At 42.7% G+C, this 20,736-nt stretch overlaps 1 protein-coding gene across 1 annotated transcript in view; it reads right to left on the bottom strand.

The window, feature by feature from the left end:
• Positions 1-7,784: 7,784 nt before the first annotated feature.
• The window catches only part of LOC122790906, a 41,151-nt gene continuing 28,199 nt past the window's right edge, over positions 7,785-20,736 (bottom strand). The window contains exons 2-5 of the mRNA XM_044058591.1: positions 19,063-19,158; positions 15,818-15,923; positions 15,633-15,714; positions 7,785-9,329 (exon numbers count right to left, since the gene is read on the bottom strand). Coding sequence (XP_043914526.1) covers positions 15,657-15,714; positions 15,818-15,923; positions 19,063-19,158 — 260 coding nt within the window. The 3' untranslated portion in view covers positions 7,785-9,329; positions 15,633-15,656. The remainder of the gene's footprint in view (positions 9,330-15,632; positions 15,715-15,817; positions 15,924-19,062; positions 19,159-20,736) is intronic.

The raw sequence follows: 20,736 nt of genomic DNA, 5'->3' as shown, positions 1-20,736 counted from the left end.
CATAATGGGTGCTAAATTAGGCCTCAAGTTTTGTTCTGCAATGCAAATGGAGGTGTCGAGTTGAAGCACTAGCATCTGCAAAACAAGTCGTACTACTCACAGGCAAAAAATGGAGCTATTCTAATTCAGATCTGGTGGCCAGATGTACATATGGAACAAATTTTCTATGCATATCAGATCATGTGTGCAACTACAAACAATTGCTTGGGGGAAGGACTCTACAGAACTCCAGTACAGGGATACCACAAAGGACAAAGTACTACAGATGGAAAACACTAGGTACAACAGACAAAAAGTACAGTTTTGTACCTACCATAAATGTAGATGTCCGAACAGGATAGCATCTGCAGTCATAACAAATGGATTGTCCTGTCGTCAGGCAGCCCTTCGGTCGGCTGGATTCCAAAGTCTGGGTCCGGCTTCGGCTGATGTCGCACTTCACCCGACGTCATCTCTGCTGGTCTTCGGGTATAAAGGCATCAGCCGACGCCATTTTCCTCAGTGTTTCTTGACCCAGATGCCAGTTGCCCTCTAGGAAAGCTAAATTTTGGATAAATGCCAATGTTTCCAAAATAGAAGGCAAACAAAAAATAAGCATGTATGTACATATATACAAACAAATACACCATAAGAGACTCCCCCCCAGCTAGCTATTAGGAGGGTAAATACCCTAGGAGTACCACAGAGGGGAAGGAGGGTGGGTAATCCTGACTGCAGATGCTATCCTGTTCTGACATCTACATTTATGGTAGGTACAAAACTGTACTATGTCCTTCAAGGATGCATCTGCAGTCATAACAAATGGGTAGAATACCATAGCCAAACTAGGGGAGGAGGAAGAAGAATTATGGTGTAGTTAGGATCCCTTGCAATACAGCAGTGGCAAACCCTGCTCGGGATCTAGAGTATAGAGGTCAATTATAATGCTTGGCAAATGTATGCACGGAGGTCCAAGTAGCCGCCTCAATAATGTCCTTGGTTGCCACTCCTCGTAAGAAAGCTGTGGTAGTGGCTGTAGCCCTTGTAGAATGAGGTCTTATGTTCTGTGGAACTGGTTTTCCATGGTAGGAGTAACAGAATCTTATGCAATTTCCTATCCATTTGGAGATGTCTGTTTGGAAATTGCTTTTCCTTCCCTTCCTGTTGCATAGGCTACTAAAAGCTGGTCAGTTTGTTACTTTTGGTTCTGTCCAGGTAGTAGCGTAACTGTCTATGTACATCCAAGGTATGCAGCAGCCTTTCCCTCCTGTTCTGTGGATTGGGAAAGAAGGTAGGTAGGTGGATTGCCTGGTTTAAAGACACTCTGGATACCACCTTAGGCATAAATGTAGGATTAGTTCTCATGGACACTTATCTTGATGGAAGATTAGGAAGGGTTGTACTGCCATTAAGGCCTGTAGTTCCGAAACCCTCCTTGCTGAAGTAATTGCCAGTAGGAAAGCAGTTTTCCATGATAGGTGTTTAAGATCTGCTGTTGCTGCTGGTTCAAATGGAGGGAGTGTCAATTTTTATAGCAAAGTTCAAGTCCCATGCTGGTAATGGTGGTTTCCTAGGAGGTTTTACATTCTTGATTCCTCTGAGGAATTGCCTGAGTAGAGGATGCGAAAAGACAGGTGGATCGAAGCTGTATTCTGCGGAAATAGCTGATGCATGTATCTTGATGGAGGAATAGGACAGGCCCGTATGTAGAAGCTCTGCCAAGTACTCCAGGATGTTAGCAATATCTATGTTCGAGACATCTTTTCCTCTTTCAGTACTCCAAATGACAAACCTTTTCCATTTTCCTGCATAGTTCCTTCTTGTTGAAGGTCTGCGGGCTTCAAGGATAATGTCTTTAACCCTTTGGGATAAGTCTGGTCTGGGTTAGTTGCTGTTATGTGATGTTCCAGGCAGTCAGTTGCAAGGTTTTTAGGTTTGGGTGCATGACGTTGTAGTTGTTCTGAGTTAAAGGCATCAGGGGTATTGGCCACATTCTCCCCCGAGACATGCTCCTCAGCAAAGGATACCAGTGTTGTCTTGGCCAATTCGGAGCTATCAGAATTATCCTTGGACGTTCCTCTTTGATTTTCAGTAGTACCTTGTGCATCAAAGGAAGAGGTGGAAATGCATATGCTGTCAGGCCTTTCCAACTGAAGGATAGAGAGTCCACCTTCCATGCTAGTGGGTGGCATGTCCTTGTGCAGAATTTTTTGAGCTGGTGATTGAGTGGGGATGCGAATAGGTCTATTTGTGGCATTCCCCATTTCTTTGTGATGGCCTTGAAGATGTCCGGGTGTAGCATCCATTCGTGAGCATCCGAGGTGGTTCTGCTTAACATGTCTGCTAGGGTGTTTTCTTTTCCCGGCACAAATATTGCCTGTAACTGGATGTTGTAGCTCAGAGCCATATTCCAAAGGTCCAGAGTCATTCTGCATAGGGGGTATGAATGAGTGCCTCCCTGTTTGTTGATGTACCACATGACTGTGGTGTTCTGTCCTTATCATTAAATGGCCTTCTTTGAGGAATGGTTTGAATTTCTGGATTGCTAGTTTTACTGCCAGCATTTCTTTTTGGTTTGTGTGCAGGTGCAGCTGGTCTGGAGTCCACAATCCTTGTATGCACTTGTCCAACATGTGCGCCCCCCAGCCTAGGTCTGAGGCGTCTGTTGTGATGGTTTGCTTGAAAGTTGTGGAAGGGCAAGCCTGGGTTTGACTGGCATGCTTGAGCCCACCATAGGAACTCTTGTTTCAGGCATGGGATTAGTGGGATTTCGGTTTCTAAGCTGTGCCTGTGTTGAGACCATAAATTCTTTAGGTACCACTGTAGTTCTCATATGCAGTCTGGCATGGGGGACCAGGATTATGCATGATGCCATAAAGCCCAAGGCCTGCAGTACTTTTCTTGCTGTTAGTTTGTGCTGCTTTGTTAATGCCAAGAAGTAAAGAGGGAGTTGCTTGTTTTTCTGCAGTTAGGAATGCCATTTGTTTTACTGTGTCCAATTCCGCACCCAAGAATGTTCTTGTCTGGGATGGTATCAGTCTTGACTTTTTTAAATTGACTGTGTATCCCAGGGCTTGTAGTAAGCAAATGACTCTTTGTAAATCTGTTGTCAGCTTGCTTTTGTTGTCCGCTTGTAACAGGCAGTCGTCCAGGTATGGATAAATTTGGATTCCCTGTAGCCTGCAATGAGCTATTACTGATGCCAGGCATTTTGTGAATACTCTGGGCGCAGTAGATAAGCCAAAGGGCAATGCTGAGAATTGATAATGCTCTGATCCTGCAAGAAATCTGAGGTATCTTCTGCAATTTGGTCGTATGGGGACGTGCAGGTATGCCTCCTTGAGATCTAGAGTTACCAGCCAACACTCCTTGCCCAGCATGGGAAGAAGTTGCTGTAGGGTCAGCATTTTGAATTTTGGTACAATGATGTGTGTGTTTAAGACGGACAGGTCGAGAATAGGTCTCCAACTTTTCTCTTTTCTTGGTACTACGAAGAGTCTGGAGTAGAATCCTTTGCCCTGTTGTGTTATTGGTACTCTTTCCACAGCTCTCATCTTTGTTAATTGAGCTATCTGCTTTAGAGCTTCTGTTTTTTGATTTGGAGGTAGGTTTGGCATTCCTCTTTTTACTGGTAAGGTGTGGAAGTGGAACCTGTAGTCTTGGTCTATGGTTTGCAAAATCCACTTGTCTTTTGTGATATAGTGCCAATTTTTCGAAAATAAGGCTAACTTTCCGCCTAAAGGTGCTGCTGCTATTTGCTCCCTGGTAGGCGGTGTCAGAGTCAAGTCACTGTGATTGTCCTGTTGCAGTGGTTGTGTCTGTGCCTCTCTGGTTATTGCCTTGCCACTGGCGTCCTCTATAGGCACCTCCTCTGGATTGATTTCTGCCTCTAGAGCATCTATTCCTGCCTCAGATTTTGAGGAGTCTGGAAAGGACCAATTTTTGGTAGGCCAGTTCCTGCTAAACCTTGGGGGCTGAACCTGTAAGAAATCCTTAACTGTTTGTACAGATTTTGCCTTCTCTTCCATTTTCTTCATTACTTGCTGAGCAGGTGTACCAAATAGATGTTCCTATGGATAAGGCCAGTCTAACAGCTTTGCTTTAACATGATCCGGCAAAACCTGTTCCTTCAACCATGCATGCCTTCTTATCACTGTGCCAGTCATGGCTGATCTAAATGAAGCCTCCAGTGCATCATAGCCACATTTTAAAGAATGGTTACTAACCTGCTGAATGTTATTCACCATTTCTAAAACATATTTCTTATCTAAGGAGTCATCAGAGGACAGCTTCTTAGTTAACTGATCAAGCATAAACTCTTGGTATTGGATCATGTGAAACTGACCGTTTAAAGCTCTAGCTGAGAGAGTAGCAGAGGTGTAAACTTTTTTCCCCCATCTCTCTAAGGACCTGGATTCCCTTTCAGAAGGGAGAGGGTTTTTTGCTGAGGTCGAAGCTACTGCCTTAGGCCCCTGGGATATAGTCTCAGGATCTGCAAGTGGGGCCTTGTATAGGTGGTGATGAGTGTCTGGCACCCTGTAAAATCTATCTGGTTTGGCAGGGGCTGGCGGTAAAGTATCAGGAGCAGTGCAAACATCATTAAATGCATCATCCACAACAGGCAGAACTGGAGATATAGCTAAGGGCCTATGTTGCAGAAAGGTCCTAAACCTTTTTCTTGAATCTGGAAATCTTGTCCCTGCCATTGGAATTGTTCTCTCATGGCATGTAAGGTTTCCCCAAAGGAACATTCCTCTGGTGGAGAGGCAGATGGAATGGATTCTTCAGCATCGGAATCTTCATAAGTAGAAAAAGGAGCCTCTGGCTGATCTGTAATGTCTGAGTCATCCGAAGAATCAGAGGACACTGGCTCGGGGGGCTCTGCTCTAGGTCTCTTTTCTGGGGGCTGAGAGGCCCTGTCTGGGTGAGATTGGGATCCCCTAATTAAGGAGATTAAATCCTCTGCCAGAGTAAGCATTTGTGAACTAGAAGTGGGCCTATGTGAGGGGGTCTTAACAGGCACTGATTTAACAGTTTTGGCTGCTTTAGCCCTGGCAAAGGCCTTTATAGACATGGCTGCAGGAGGCCTAGCAGCACCACGTGTTGGGGTAGAGACATCCAAAAGGTGTCTGATAATTCACTAGGAACCACAGTAGTAGGCAAAACTTCAGAGGCCGATTCAACTAAAGTAGCAGGAGCCTCAGTAGTAGTCATGGATTCGGCTGAAGATTGACCCGTTCTCGGTTTCGGACGAAACAGACACTCGCAGCTTGCTTAACCGTGGTTTCGGCCGAAACTGCGGACCGCGAGTGTCGGTCTTTTTCTTTGCGTTTTTTAACAATTTGGGTAGTCGGAGGATCCGACTGCATAATGTACGCAAAATCTGAGCCGAAAAACTGTTCAGCAAACTCCGACCGACGCCTAAGCGTTAGTCGGTTAAAGGAAGCACAGGCTAAACAGGCTGCTACGTCGTGGTCTGGGCCTAAACAAGGTAGGCAGTAAGAGTGGAAATCTTTATGAGGTATTTGTTTCCCACAAGTTAAACAGTTATTTACTTTTTCTGACATCGGCTGAGGCAAGAAAGAGTCAGAAAGAGTCCCCAACGGGGTACTTAGCTTTTTAGAAGTCTTCGAAGTAGTATTCGGTAGTAGTAATCTCTGGATCTGACCGACCGGCACTTGAACAGCTTCTGCTTCGGGCGCGACGCGGCAAGAAAGACTGAGGAAAATGGCGTCGGCTGATGCCTTTATACCCGAAGACCAGCAGAGATGACGTTGGGTGAAGTGCGACAGCCGAAGCCGGACCCAGACTTTGGAATCCGGCCGACCGAAGGGCTGCCTGACGACAGGACAACCCATTTGTTATGACTGCAGATGCATCCTTGAAGGACATCTGGCCTCTAAAAATTACCACCACACTGGGATGGACCAAACAGAATGTGAGAGAGAAGTGTGAAGAAACCAGTATGGGACAAGCAGCACACAAAATTACATCTATTGGAACAAAGACAGGACATGCAAGCCATGCTAAACCTGGAGTAGGATTGAGTAAATACCAAAAACAAATACTACAATCCTGGAATGTATGGAAGTCTAGGCAAGGAGTGGGGAAAAAAAAAAAAAAACACAGCATTTATGCGAGGACAATTAAAGGATCCTGCGATTCATTACAAAGGGTAGCTATGGCTATCCAAGCCACGATAAAGCAATGCAAGGGTAGAAATAATTGGGTTCAAAGCATAATGAAGAGAAGGTGAGAGGCCAAGAGGGCAACTTAATGGTCAAGAAAGCCAGAATGTGTTCAGAAAAAAGGTTTGGCATACAAGATAAGGGGAGAACCTCCATAGGTTAAAGACACTAGACAGAAAACTTTGGGGATAAACATGAAGGGCTCCTGAAGGCAAAGTGTCACTTGGATCCTAAACAGAATGGCTCCATAAAATGGTAGGAAAATATAAGAGACCCTACCGATAAAACACGAGATTTCTTGGCAATGGCCCAAGATGGTAAGAGGAATTGGCAACAGGCAGTCTACCTGCAAAATAGCAATATCTTCAACTCAATGTACACAGAATGGAAACCGAAACCTAGGGGATATGAGGCTACAACCAAACAGTGGAACGGGCCAAGAGGCTACAACCAAACAGTGGAACGGGCCAAGTTACCCATGGGGTAAAAATGTTGCCAAAATACACAGAGCATTATCTGACTAATATTGTGGTTCTGCCAATGGACAGATCCGTCCCTGCTCTGTAAAACGTCTTAGTGTCTGACAGTATCTGCATCTTGTCCCTGCTCTGTACAACGTCTTCATGTCTGACAGTATCTGCATCTTCTAAACAGACCACACTATACCTGGGGGAAGGAGACAGGAGCACCTGCTCAAGAGCTAAGAACAGATAAAAAGTAGCAACTAGGGTTTAAAAAAAACCCAATTTGGGGAAAAAAATATGGAATTTCTTTCTTCACTGGAAGACAGGGTACCGTACTGGACAGGGCAGATGAAGGAAATAACCAAGAAATCAAGTCCCAAAAATGAAATAGTTAACATGGCACTTGGGCACAGAGGATAAAATGGGTTTACTAATGTTTGGTTATAGAGGACTATATGCAATCCAGCATGCAGTTCTGAGAATCATACACACAAATTTAAGAGGGGGTGCAGACAACTGGATTAGGACTCGCAGCTCTAAACATGTTCAGCCTATGTACAATTGCATTTCCCATAATTCGAGGAAGCCATGCAACTACAGGTTAACCGCAAACCAACAGCATAGGGGAATAACTAGCAAACAGAGGTGGGACCACAGGTGGAATTACTTCATAATGAGTAGAGGATCCAAAGAACTTCCTCCACCAGTGAATGAAGCTTACAAAATGATTTTGGGGAAAATGTGAACATGAAAAGCAAGTGGAACAAGCAGCAGTTTACCCGAATATGTGGACATACAGGACATGATTAATAGCCTCCTTTTGTTGCTACATATGTTGCTGTGGTGATGAGTCTGTAAATACAACAGGCCAAATAAACCATCAGATATACTTAGCATAAATGCTTGGATTATTCCCAACACATTTCCTCAATTTTTGCTCTGCTGATCCCAGTTTTATTTCAAAAATGTCTTGTGAAGCACCTTCATCCTACAAATCATTCTGGCAAAGTACTCTATTACAGTTGCTTTCACTTTACTCCAACTTAATACTCCAATGTATCCAGTACTTTCACTTATAACAAAAATGAAGACAGGTCGAAAGCTCACCTACAGCTGTCTAGGGCAAATTAAAATAAAATATGCCAAAAGATGATTTAATGTTTTGTTATATTTAATAAAATCAAATTAGCTGAGCATCTTAAACTTCATACAGATTGCTTGGTTTCCTCAACCAAGCAGCTTAAGAAAAGAGTAATGAAACAATAAATACATTCACAGTTATACATGAAAAAGTCTTTACCCCACACATTTCAGTACACTTTCTCCTAACCCAAGACTTTTATCCCTATCCCCTCCCCCTATCATGTTGGGAGTACATCATCGTCCACCACTGCAGGGTTCTTGGCCCTGTATTTCGAGCATGCCAAGGTCCACCTTACAGCTTTAGGCTGGGCACCAAATGACAAGCTGCTGTCAGTGAAATTAATCCAGACTGACAGCATTTACTCTTTTCCATCTGGAAAAAACATCACTCCACCCAACAGCTCAAAACAGTGGGTGGGACTACAGTCACTACAGTACATGTGCAGCTGTGATTTAGAGACTTCTACCCCATATGGCCCTCAGTTTCCTTTTAAAGTTACAATTCATAGTTACAATAGCAAAACACAGCAAAAAACATTGGCTGCACAGGTAACCTGGTATCACAGTTTTCATTAAACAGCAAAAACTGATAGGCACTGACCAGACAGAACTGCCCATACTGAAAATTAATGGTAGAAAAGTGCAAGCCCTTCCAATGAGAGCAGCCAGTGGTCACAAATTCATTACACCTTTTGACACAAATTCCATTAAACAATTTAAAAAAAGTTGTGAACAACATTTCAGTTCAGTGTGCAGGACCTAGAATTTCAACACAAAGTTCATGTGAAAGAAAACACACACTAAGAAAACAATGTTAAATGGAAGGCAGTTTGGAGCTTTCAATAGAGCAGCTGCTCTGCCGGCCAGTGGGATTTAAATCCAAGCATCAACACATGCACAAGTCCCCAAATGTTAAAGCAGTCCGGCACTGTCCAGGTAAAGGTGAAGGCAGTAGGAATCCTGTTTTCAGGTTATTCACAATTTAGGACAAACTAACATCCAGTACGATGAAATTGCTCCAGTCAAGTTTATCTACAGATAATTTACTCAAACCATGGTAAATGAAGAAACCACCTGCAATTCAGATCAAATGAGGGGTGTGGTTCCAGCCAATAACCCTCAAGACTATACTAACCCTGCAACTTCTCATTCAGAGCGAAAAATAGTTGTAGTTGGAACTTGGAGGAAGGGGGGACAGAACTTCTGGTTCCAGCCAGATATATTAGGAAAATTCTTAAATCAATAATAAATCTTATGTTCCACTGTATTACAACAAGAGGAGTTTCCAACTCCTGAATTCATTCTTAAACCTTTTTCTCTGCTGTAGTTAAAAGGCTGCAAGATCCCGTCCATATCAATGGAGTACACATGTATTCAAAATGCATAGGCAGTTATCCTTCTGAGCAAGCGGGTCCAGGAGTTGGGAGGAAAAAAAAAAGGTTCCTGGAGCTGGGCCGCACAGCATTAAAAAGGTAGTTCCGAGGTATTTCATCCCTGCATGTAAAATGTCCTCCGATACAGCCACATTGGACATTTTGGTATGGCAAGCTAAATCCTGAAAAAGAAAAAGGAGAATCCGTGATAAACAAAATAAGACATTTTAAATTTCAATGCTGCCAATAAAAGGTGGTTATGGAGCACAGCCTCTTAAACTTAGATGGTATTTTGTATGGGGTTCTTTATCATCTCACCTACTACCCCTTCCACAACTATATTACTTCTAGTCTATGCTGGATAGAAAGTTGAGTTTCCAATGCACACTGCCCTCAGGAAAATCTATTCCATACAAATATAACCCTCCCAGAACATGTGTTATTATTCAAATTGTGCAATGTTTCTGTAAATATTCTTCTAACAGGTACTATACTCATTACAGGATTTGTCAAGTTCCACAACAGACATGATGTCCTCTTCTCAGAGTGCAAGAGGATACTGCAACCATCTCTACATCTCCAGCACTAGCTCTGCTACTTTACCTTCGGCACACATCACCTCACATCTCTGCAAAAGGGGAGGTCACAGGAATTTCACAAGCAAAAAAAAAACTGCTTTGATTATCTTTCCCTACACATTACCCCATTCCCACAATACTTAGCTTTTTACCCTGGAGCAAGTTACAGGCATCTAATGACACGAATTGTCTAACACTTGTCCATCCCGCTATAATTGCCACCTTTTTTCCGCTATAATTGCCACCTTTTTATACTGTACTAAACTAGCTGCAAAATCTTGCCTATTCGCAGGTCCCAATGTGATGCCACCTCAGGTCCCTGCACCAGACAATGCGATAGTTTCCTTTCAACACCCATTCTTTAGGGATTCCAGCCACTTCTGCAGCTCTTTTGTGGCCTCAGTACTGGTCACTGCATTTAATAAACATAACATGCTAGACATGAACTTGCGCAAGCAAATCCATGCAGTCTTGAACCTTGTAATCTGTAGGCTAGTACGAGATTCTCAACTACAGCCAATCTATCATGTGATTCTAAACCACAGCTATCTTCTACCTTACCGATGTGGTCAAACGGACTTGCATTTAATTCGGCACCTTCTAGCTCGTGTGCCCTGAAATCACATGCTTAAAGGAGTTTGCCCATATCAGTCAATCTTTAGATCTTGAAGGGTACCCTTAACTGGACTCCATACTTTGCCCACATTCAGTCTTGAGATGAAGACAAGTGGAGGGAGGACATGAACTGGCAGTTAAAAAATAAATAAAATCCACACACAACTTTCTAATTCTTAAATTTAGAGCACCGTTTTCTTTTGACAACAGTAATTAGAAACATTAAGATACTTTGCTTAGATTTTTCAGTGAAATATACTCATGATTCCCACCTAGAATTAGCCCTCTTTCACCCACCTCTAGGGACTCTCAAGTAAATACTGCAGATTCAGATCTCAACCTTCAAACATTCCACCATGTATATCAGAATTCAGCAATTGACAGCTTTGCCCAGTGTTACACATCAAAACGGTTACTTTAACCCTCTAATTTTGTAGCAGATTTTAAAACTAGATGTGGCCACCAGGATATTGTAAAAAGGGTTCTTGGATCAAATCAGCATTTCAGTGTAAGATAGAACAGACATTGTGCAAGACAGAACAGACACTACACAAAAAGCCCCCCCTTCCCCCCAAATATCCAGCCAATAAATAATTTTCCCTACGGGCAATAAAGACTAGAATATGATACCACTTGGACCCAACACTACATAATCTTACTAGATTAGGAACAGTACGGAGGCCAAGCATAACAGTAGACAGAATGGTACAAATTATGGTCTGTCGTACAGCCTTTTTTTTCAGGCATGTGCACAGAACTAAAAGGTGATGTTAATTCCACTGCTACACAGGAGAAATACTACAATGGCACTTTGCCCTACTGGAGTCATTATGAATTTGCACACGATATTGCATATAGAGCTGTACAAACACACAATCCTAGGCACAAGATAAGTGTTACTTTATATAAAAGCAAATGAAATGCCAGAGTTGCCTAAATCAACTTGCTCGTCTTCAGAGGATTAGCAACTCATTTTTTGCAAAGCATTCACCCTGAAGCAAAACCCTAAATGTCAGCTTCTATCATGCAAACAAACCTATGACGAATGAAGGAGAGCAGTCTGCCACATTACCTACAGAACATACAGTACAAATACAAGGCTAAAAGCTTTGTTCTTGCATATAAATAAAGCATATTTAAGTGTACAACCTGTCTTCAAATGTCACTTTGAAATAAAGATGTTTAGAAAGGCAGAAATTCACTTTATACTGCAAACACACATCTCATCTGAATTTATTTATTACGTATTTGAACACCTCTCAGAAACCAGCAGAGTTCCTGGCATTTTCAGTTTTAGTGGTTTTATATACATAATCTGACTGCACATATCTTAATGTACAAAAATATTTACATGCCATGCCTATTAGCAGACTGGCACCCATACTATATCATGCAGAGCTGTTTGACACTCGAAATGCACTACTGTTATTAGCAGACTGGCACCCATACTATATCATGCAGAGCCGTTTGACACTCGAAATGCACTGTGGATAGCAGCCAAAGATACAAACGCACACATTCTAGTTTCATTCAAAAATTAAGCATACCAAAGTGTCACTACTTAAGCTGGTGAACAGTGTAGTAGATTTACCCTGCACCAAGGAATACCTTTTTATTTAACTTTGTACCCAAAGGTCCTATGAAGGCTCTTTACTTCCTAAAGAAGCTTTTTCTGCAGCATATGACCCAAGCCAATACATTTCTGCAGCACTGCTTGCAGGAAAACCACTAGACAGCAAGAGCAAGTCACAACTGACCTAGACTGACGGGAAACAGGAAATTCTATACATTTAAGGCCCCATGCAAATCTGAAGCACAAGTATCTTCTGCAAATCTGAAGCATAGGTATCTTCTGCATGATTGATTGGGACATGCAGGTATGCCTCTTGGGTCTAAAATCACAAGCCACGCCTTGCTGCCCAGCATGGGCAGAAGCTGCTGTAAGGTCAACATCTTGAATTTTGGTATATCCAGGAACGTGTTTAGAATAGACAGGTCCAGAATTTGTCTCCATGCTTTGTCCTTTCTGGGTACCAAGAACAGTCTTGAGTAAAATCCTTGTCCTTGCTCTTGCTGTGGCACTTGAGCCCTCATGTCCATGAGAGCTGTGACTTGTTTGAGCCTGCTCATTGAATTTTTGGCAGGTCTGGTCAACCATTTGGCCTTGGTAGGGTATGGAAATGAAACTTGTAGCCTTGTGACACTGTCTAGAACCCATTTGTTCTGGGATATAATGTGCCAATTTTGAGAAAAAAAAAAGTGCTAGTTTTCCCCCTAAGGGTGCTGCCAGTATACATGTGCTTGGTGCAGGCAGGGGAAGTCATTGGGACTGTTTTCTGCATGACTGATTCGTCCTCTCCACCTTTGGAGGTAGAAGCACTCCACTGCTTAGAACTGTAGGATCCTTGTGGCTGTGATCTGCCTCTAGGGCGTCTGGATCTGCCCCTTTGAGGTCTGACACTGGAAAGGACCAATTCTTTGTAGGCCAGTGTCTGCTAAATCTAGGTGGCTGTACCTGTAAGAAATACTTTACCGTTTGCATAGATTTAGCTTTGTCCTTCATTTTCTTACACCTCTTCTGCCTTAACACCAAACAAGGTATCATGTTGTAAAGGAGCATCTAATAATTTTGCTTTAACATGGTCAGGCAGATTTTGTTCCTTTAACCAAGCATGCCTCCTAATGAAAGAACCCGTAACAGCAGCCCTGCAGGAGGCTGCCAGAGAATCAAAGCCACATTGCAAAGTATGCTTTCCAACCTGTTCAGCTGCATACAATAAATCCTGCATTTCTTTGTTTTCTGCACATTCAGAATTTGTCATCATTTTCTGTTTAAGCAGTGTCATGATATATTGCTGATATTTGAGCATATGAAACTGGCAATTTAAAGGCCCTTATAGCCAAAGTAGTAGATGTGTAAATATTTTTCCCCCCAGCTATCCAGAGCCCTAGAATCCTTGTCAGAGGGGGTAGGGTTTTTTGCAGTAGAAGCCTTGATCCCTTTTGGACCCTGAGAAATAGTTTCTGGGTCTGCAGTGGAGTTTTTGAAAAGGAATTTGAGAGTCAGGGACCCTGTAGTATCTGTCCGGCTTAACAGGAGCTGGAGGTAAGAGTCAGGGGTCAGACTCGACTCTGAGAATACATCTACAATGTCCCAACACAGGTGCAATAGCTAGAGGCCTGTGTTGAAGAAAAAGAGAGCCTTTTCTTAGATTCTGAAAAAATCTTGGCTCTCCCAGTGGAAGTGCTCCCTCATGGTATGCAAGGTTTCCCCAAAAGAGTAGTCCCTCAGGAAGATAAGCTGAAGGAATGGATTCTTCAGCATCAGAATCCTCATGGGGGGGGGAGGAGAATATTCCTGATCAGAAGAGGAATCTGAAGAAATGGAAACCTGATCTGATGATTCATAGTCTGTCTCGTGTCTAGGCCTCGAGGGGGATGGGAACCCCTGATCACTCAAGGTAATCAAGTCTTCGGCCATTTTGAGCATCTGTTTTTTTGGGCATGGAGGCCTGTTCTTCTGGCTGGTGAATTTGTTTTGCCTTTAAAGGTGTTTTAGTCTTTGAAGTCGGTTTAATATACAATTGCTTAGGTCTGAATACACCCTTAGAAGCCGATGCCTGCTCAGCGGCTCCGGACCCATCTGAGGGAATAATCTCAGAAGATCCAATACCTTGAGTTACCTGCGGCCTGGCCGACTCCACGTGGGAGTCGGTAGTGGCCTGCGACTGTGGGCGTCAGGGGCTGCGAAAGCGCCTCACTGAGAACCGGCGACTTGCTTAGGAGGAGCTTTGGACCTCGGTTGCAGAGTTTTGTGAACTACGGTAGTCGGATGGCTATCCAACGACATTGTATAATTAAATCTTCGCCCAAAATAGCTTAATGCAAAAATCGTACTGACGCTTAATAGTGCGTTGATTAAATCTAGCACAAAAAAGACAACAACATTGTGGTCAGGGCCTAGGCAAGGAATACAGCAAGAACGAAAGTCCTTATGAGGTATTTGCTTCCCACAAGAAATACAATTAACTTTTTCTGACATCGGTCTGGATCAAGAAAAAAAATCCCTCTGGGATACTTAGTTTGAGATCCAAAGTCTTCATTAAAAGCTAACATGAAAATCTCATGAGTCGTCCGACCGGCACTTGCGAACTGCTTTTGCTTCGGGCACCGTGCGGCAAGAAAAAACGAAAAAAATGGCGTCTGCTGCATCTTTTATACCCCCGACAACCTGACGTCAAGGAAGAGGCGATAGCAACTGACGCAGGACCCAAGACTTTGGAATTCAAGCCGACTGAGGGCAACCTGCCAGCAGGATAACCCAAATGTAATGACTGCAACAGTGAAACATGAAGAACATCCCCCTGAGCAAGAATTTTCACCTCCTGAGGGAGAAGGGGGTGACATTTTTGTACAATTCCAAGCTGAAGTTGGGAGCCACAAAGGAAAATATACAGAAATACAAGTATATAGCATGCACATGAACCATCACAGTACACTACTCATGTCTCTCCAAAAAAGAAAAGAATTCCTCACCAAGACACAGGCTGCACCAGAATCGGACATGTATCTTGCTTCAGGGATAAGGTAGTATATTAGTACAGCGAACATGCTGAATCAACAGAGACTATGTGATAAAGATCAGATTGTGAATTAGGCTACCACAGCTCAATTTGTGGCAGGGCAATCTGCTGGAGTTTGGGTGGGGGATAACTAGGCTGAACCTGCTTAACTCTGTGGGAGGGCATGGGGGTGTTCGGGTGGAATGAAAAGTGATGGTTAGCGATGCCAATGAGTTCTGAAATGTGGCTTGATGGGTGTAGGACTGATGCATCACTATGCAAGCAAGGGCAGAGCACTGCACTTATTTTGTGATGTTATTCTGGCATGTCAGAGTGATGCAGGGCTTAGAGAGAAGCGCCCACACAAACAGGATGCCTCCTCACAAGGCCCATTCCTGGGAGTGGGGTGCTCAGTGGCTCACACCAATTACAATAAAACACATGGGAACCACAAGGACCTTCATATGTACAACTCTATAGTGAGGGTCAAGCCAACAGAACCTGCACAATCATGTGAACTGAGGATGGGAATACTAGGGACCTAACTTTAGAGAAAGCATGAAGGTAGTGGCAGCAGTTTGGGGAAAAATACACTAATATTCAAAATAAAATAATTCTGACGGTTTTGCTGTACACAATTTGTGCAAGCAAACACACACACAAATGCACAAGAATGTTCGCCAATTACACTAAACTTTGTAGACAAGTCTCTGAATACTAATAGCATTACCTGAGTGAACAGAGTAGAAATTCATCAGTCAAAAGGATGCTGAGGACATGTGGGTTTCACCTTATTCCAGGAATCAATGCAGCTGTTGGGAGACAAAGGCAGAAAGGTCAAAAAAAGTACTTTCTGAAAGAAGGGCATGCATTTCATAGTACAGAGAATAGAAATCTATTTTAAGATAATCATACCTTTTGTGGTAAATGCACAGGCAAGCTAGTCTAGCAATAGTTTCTCCTTCCTTCAGGTCTTCTAGGCATATGGTACATTCGCCAGCATCCCTGTTCAGAAGATCGACTGAAAAACAAAGGATTAGTGTTACCTTCCCAAGCATACGACATCCAGTGGTAACATACCATTCAACTCCCTCCACCTGTCTTCCTAGCAAAGCAAGACAAAAGGAGCAGAAACCAGTTACAGCAAACGTGATTTACGTGATTTCTGTGGGGGTCCTGCTGATTTGTGACTCAAATGGAAGACACGCCACTATTAGGCTGCTCCTTGATCAAAGTACTCAAGTAATGGGAATGGTTTCTTTTGGATTTCTGCAAAAAATGTAAATTACTGCCATGCCCCCCCCCCCCACCTTTTCATGCAACATGCATTACTTTTTGGGGCTCTGCAGGCTGTACCTAGCATGGGCAGTGCATGTGTACACTGTGGGGAGGGGGGTGGGTGTGGAACCTGCTCTCCAACAAAATTCTCTCCCATCAGCTGTTTCTATGCTTTTTCTCATAAGAGGCATTCACTTCTGTAAGCCGAGTTTCAATTACTCTTTTGCCTAAATTAAAATATACATCGTATATGCACAGTCAACACAAAAACACATCTTCCACTATACGGCAGCACTGGGTCAAATTGTTTTATAATGCAGCACAAAGCTGGGAGAGCCATAAAACTTATTTGGATATTTACAGACATGCAAGTTTGGCTTTAACAGAAATTCAAAGTTAAACAAATGGCTGCCACACTTGTGTATCGGAATGCCTCCAGTGTCAGCATGCCAACAAATACTGTTCTTGCAAAACCAAAGGGATGCAGAGCATAAAACCGACCCTCATTCCCACACACAAACCCTGAGAAATGACGCTGGTTACTAAAACACAAAAGTATACACAACTAATCCCACTGCCAACAGTTTCCATAGCCCCACACTGCCTCCGAATCATCTGCTGTATAAACATGTAAAACAAACAAATGCAATCAACACAGGGCAGAGAGACAAACAGCTGCATACAATTAACTTTTTACCTCTTTCTGTAATAGGAAGGAGCAGGGTTCCAAGCAGTCTGGGAAAGCTTTATCAAGCAGTCATAATGCTTGTGCATAAGGACTCCAGTTTACTGAAGCTGGGTTTATTGGTTTTAACCTTTTCTACTCCAGTTTGAGACTGCTATTATATTGGGATATAATGCCAATACATGTGCACAAGCCAAGAATGCCCCAAGGCCATGCAGGATATGCTCTCGCTTCAAAAATCAGCCTCTTCACATACGTCTTCTTAACCTGGTAACTCCCCAACAAAAAAAAAAAAGTTGTATTCTCTGTTCTGATCTGCAACAACCTGTAGTAGCATTACTTTTTTGGCTTTAGTTGTACTTCACATTTAACACTTTGCCCTACCCATCAAGACCCTACCCATCAAGACCCAACAAAAGCTGTACCCTCGTCACAACTGTACAGTTTACTGTTTTAGTGTATCATAAGTGAAATGAAGTTTCGAAAATCAGCTGTAGCAACAGCCCATGTTAGGAGAGCATCATCAACACGCGTCATGCTCACTTCATCCCAGCTAACTAGGAAACATCAACCTGCATAGTCTTTCAGAAGGCACCACAGTGTTAGCAATACTTGACTTGTGTGGCCATTTTCCAAGTCCTTTGCAAAAAGGCAGAATGCATGAGAAGGCCCGTTGAAATCTAGATGGAGTTGGGTATACCAAAGTATTCCGCATACCTTTCACTGTGCATTTCAGCCACTAAATCCTTGGCACTGCAGTTCACCGAGGAAGGCTTCCAACAGCATAAAAATGGTGGATCACTTTTACAACCAATTAATAAAAAGGGCAAGCTCTTCCACCCACTTCTTATATACACATTTAAATTCAGAAATATACCTGACTAATTAACTCAGAATTCACATGTAAGGTTTTAACAAGTACTGAAGTCAGCAATCAAGTCAGTATTGTGTCAGGCGCTAAGCATCTGTGATGTGCCAGTGTCCAAACTGGAAATGAAATGAATATGGCAAGTCAGAGTGAATAGGGAAAAATATGCTGTACTTCCAGTGGAAACACTTTTTATGCCATATGGTTGCTCACAAGGTTGCCGCAAACCATACACAGATGCTGTGGTTGACCGCAAGTTCTTTTATCTTTTCATGAAAAGAGCATTTCAGTGTACATTTCACTGTACAATTATGTTCCAGCCTGACAGCAGCAAAATGTATCATGTACATTTTAAGGGAAACTTTATCTATTCAGAGTTTTACACAGCAATTAAAATCTTTAATTTCCACTGATGCATTTTGCTGGGAAAAAAACACTATTCCCAGTAACATGACTGCAGCTCTGCTTCTGAAACTTACATCTACCCCCGTTAGGAAAGCTAGTGCATTGTACACAGTGGCATGCTTTACCACTTTATTTACAACTTAAAGCGATGAAATGAGAGAGCAGTGATGCACATCTAGGGTGGCACACTGCCCCAGCAGCTGGCGTCATTGACTTGCAGATCATTGGTCTAATTCTCAGCTGGAATGGCGTCTCTGAAAAACTTTATTCTCCCAGTATTCACACAGAACTTAAATTATGTCCCATATTTCTTCAGAGTTTCTAAAGACATGCTTTCAGGTGAACCAGCAATGGTTAACTGGCACCAAACAAGTCAGTGAACATGCCTTGTAACAGACCAGTGTCGCATCCAGAGCTGGTTTCAGCCTTTAGGACTTCCTCAAACAAGGCATCTGCATCCATATGTGAACTGAATAATACGGATACACTAAACTAGTAACTGGAGATGCATTTTGTTACCGCTATTTAAAATTACTTCTAAATCACACAGATATGGATTTTGGGAAATAATGGATATTACCACTTGTGGGCTCAGAACAGGAGTGCTGTAGGCCATCAAGTGCCTCAGAAGGCTCCCCCCCCCCCCCCCCAACAACAAATTCGTGCAAATCTGTGCAATTCCAAAGGGAATTTAGATATCAGCTATGGAGCACAGTCTTGCTTACCCCTGACTAAAAGGGAACCAAAGTAGCTGTCACTTAGTTATTTGCATTAACAATGCAATCACTAATGTACATCTTTTAAAACTAGACTCATAAGCAAATTCCAGTTAATATAAAAAGGTAAAAGCATTTTCTAATCAGACACACAGAAGTGAAGGACAAGCATGCTGGCCATACAAGATACCAGTTACCATTAACTTACCATTGTAAGACACACGAGCAGGCTTGAGGCACTCTGTAAGGTGAAGTCTGGCCTCTGGTACAGGAACGCTCTTCTTGCAGAAGGGACACACAAAAACTACAAGTGAAAACAAAGAAAAAAAGCACATTAAAAACATGCTGCCCCAACACCTTTTACTTCCAAATACTGCTTTGTTGCTCCATGAAATGGCAAAGTCAAATGAGCACAAGGGGATGCAAGCTGCAAAGAAAATACACAGAGGTGCGGATGACATTTTCACAGTGGGATTTGCAAATTAAAGATCCCACATTCTTTCTTCATGCATTTCAGTACCAACAGCTTCATGTGAACTGGGTCATTCATTCATAGGAGCAAAACACTACTAAATGCAGATATTGAGGCTGTAAATCTATGACTACGCCACAAGTTAATACATGTAGGACAAAGGAAGGTTTCCAACTACAAATCTCAGACCAAGGAAGTAGCTACCCCACCCTTCATAATCCAAGCAGGTTTTTCTGCCCAATGCAAGTCCCAGAAAAGAACAGTCTGTAAATCCTTTACCACATTGTCCACAAACACCAAAATGTTTGGGGGGGGGGGGGCAAAACCAATGAAAACCTTTATTAGACACCCCAACTTCCATGCACAATTTATAAAGTCTCACAGACAAACCTAACAAATGTCAATGCAAAATCTGTAACTATGTAACTTAGTCCCACCACACACACCCTTATAACATGGCTTTCCCCAGCACAGCATCAACACTATGCTCAAGTATATATATTCTTTTCCTGTGCCAGTGTTGCACTGGGATTCTTTGTACAAAATATTCTGTAATTCTCTCGGACAGAGAATGACAAATTCTCCAATCTGGTTAAATAAAAAATAAAAATCTAAAAATTCCCCATGCGATTCAAAGCAGCAGTGGCACTTCTTATTGACCAAAAGAAAGGGGGGGGGGGGAGAAGAGACTACTCTGTATACCTAGCAACCTTAAAATTGCTTTCCTGTAACAAATTCTTGCCAAACTACTCTGTATGAACAAGGACTAATTGTGCAACTCAAAACTGCACAGTTTTGGAAATTTGAGTAACCCATTCCTTTAACGTTTTGCTGAGATTCATGCCCTATGGAAAGCACATGTTCACTGCAAAAAAAAAACACGAGAGAACTGAATAAGGTACTTGTGCAGACCTGAACTGCCCACAACCAGTCAGGCTGATTCTCACCAACACACTATATTTCCTTTCCAGATCAGATCAAGTTATCAGCCTAGCCATACAATCAAGTGCTTCCAATCTATTTGCTAGAATTTGTAAAGATGCAGATCACCACATCGCTCAGGAGGCCACTCCCTGTTCGAAACAGAAGCCATCAGGCTCCTAAGGAAAAAGTAACTATAATAAATTTCAGACATGTTGAAGCATGAAGCTAAGCAAAAGCTCCCTTTCCCAAAAAGGGCTATGCTACCACTGACCATCTGACAACATCTGCTTTACAAAAAAAAAAAAAAAAAAAAAAAAAAGCATAAATCAGAAACCATTTTCTGACTGCATATAAAAAGGCAGATCTGGGGCAGCACAGTGGATGGCATTGCTACCTCACAGCAAGAGGTTTCCCCAGTTAGATTCTCAACTAGGATGCCTTCCGGAGTCTGCTTGTCCTCAGTGTTCACCCGAGTGCTCTGGTTTC

Source organism: Protopterus annectens, chromosome 16.part0 (genome assembly GCF_019279795.1).
Source record: "Protopterus annectens isolate FY-2018-M chromosome 16.part0, PAN1.0, whole genome shotgun sequence".
Taxonomy (NCBI): domain Eukaryota; kingdom Metazoa; phylum Chordata; order Ceratodontiformes; family Protopteridae; genus Protopterus; species Protopterus annectens.
This window is presented reverse-complemented; position numbering and strand designations above follow the sequence as displayed.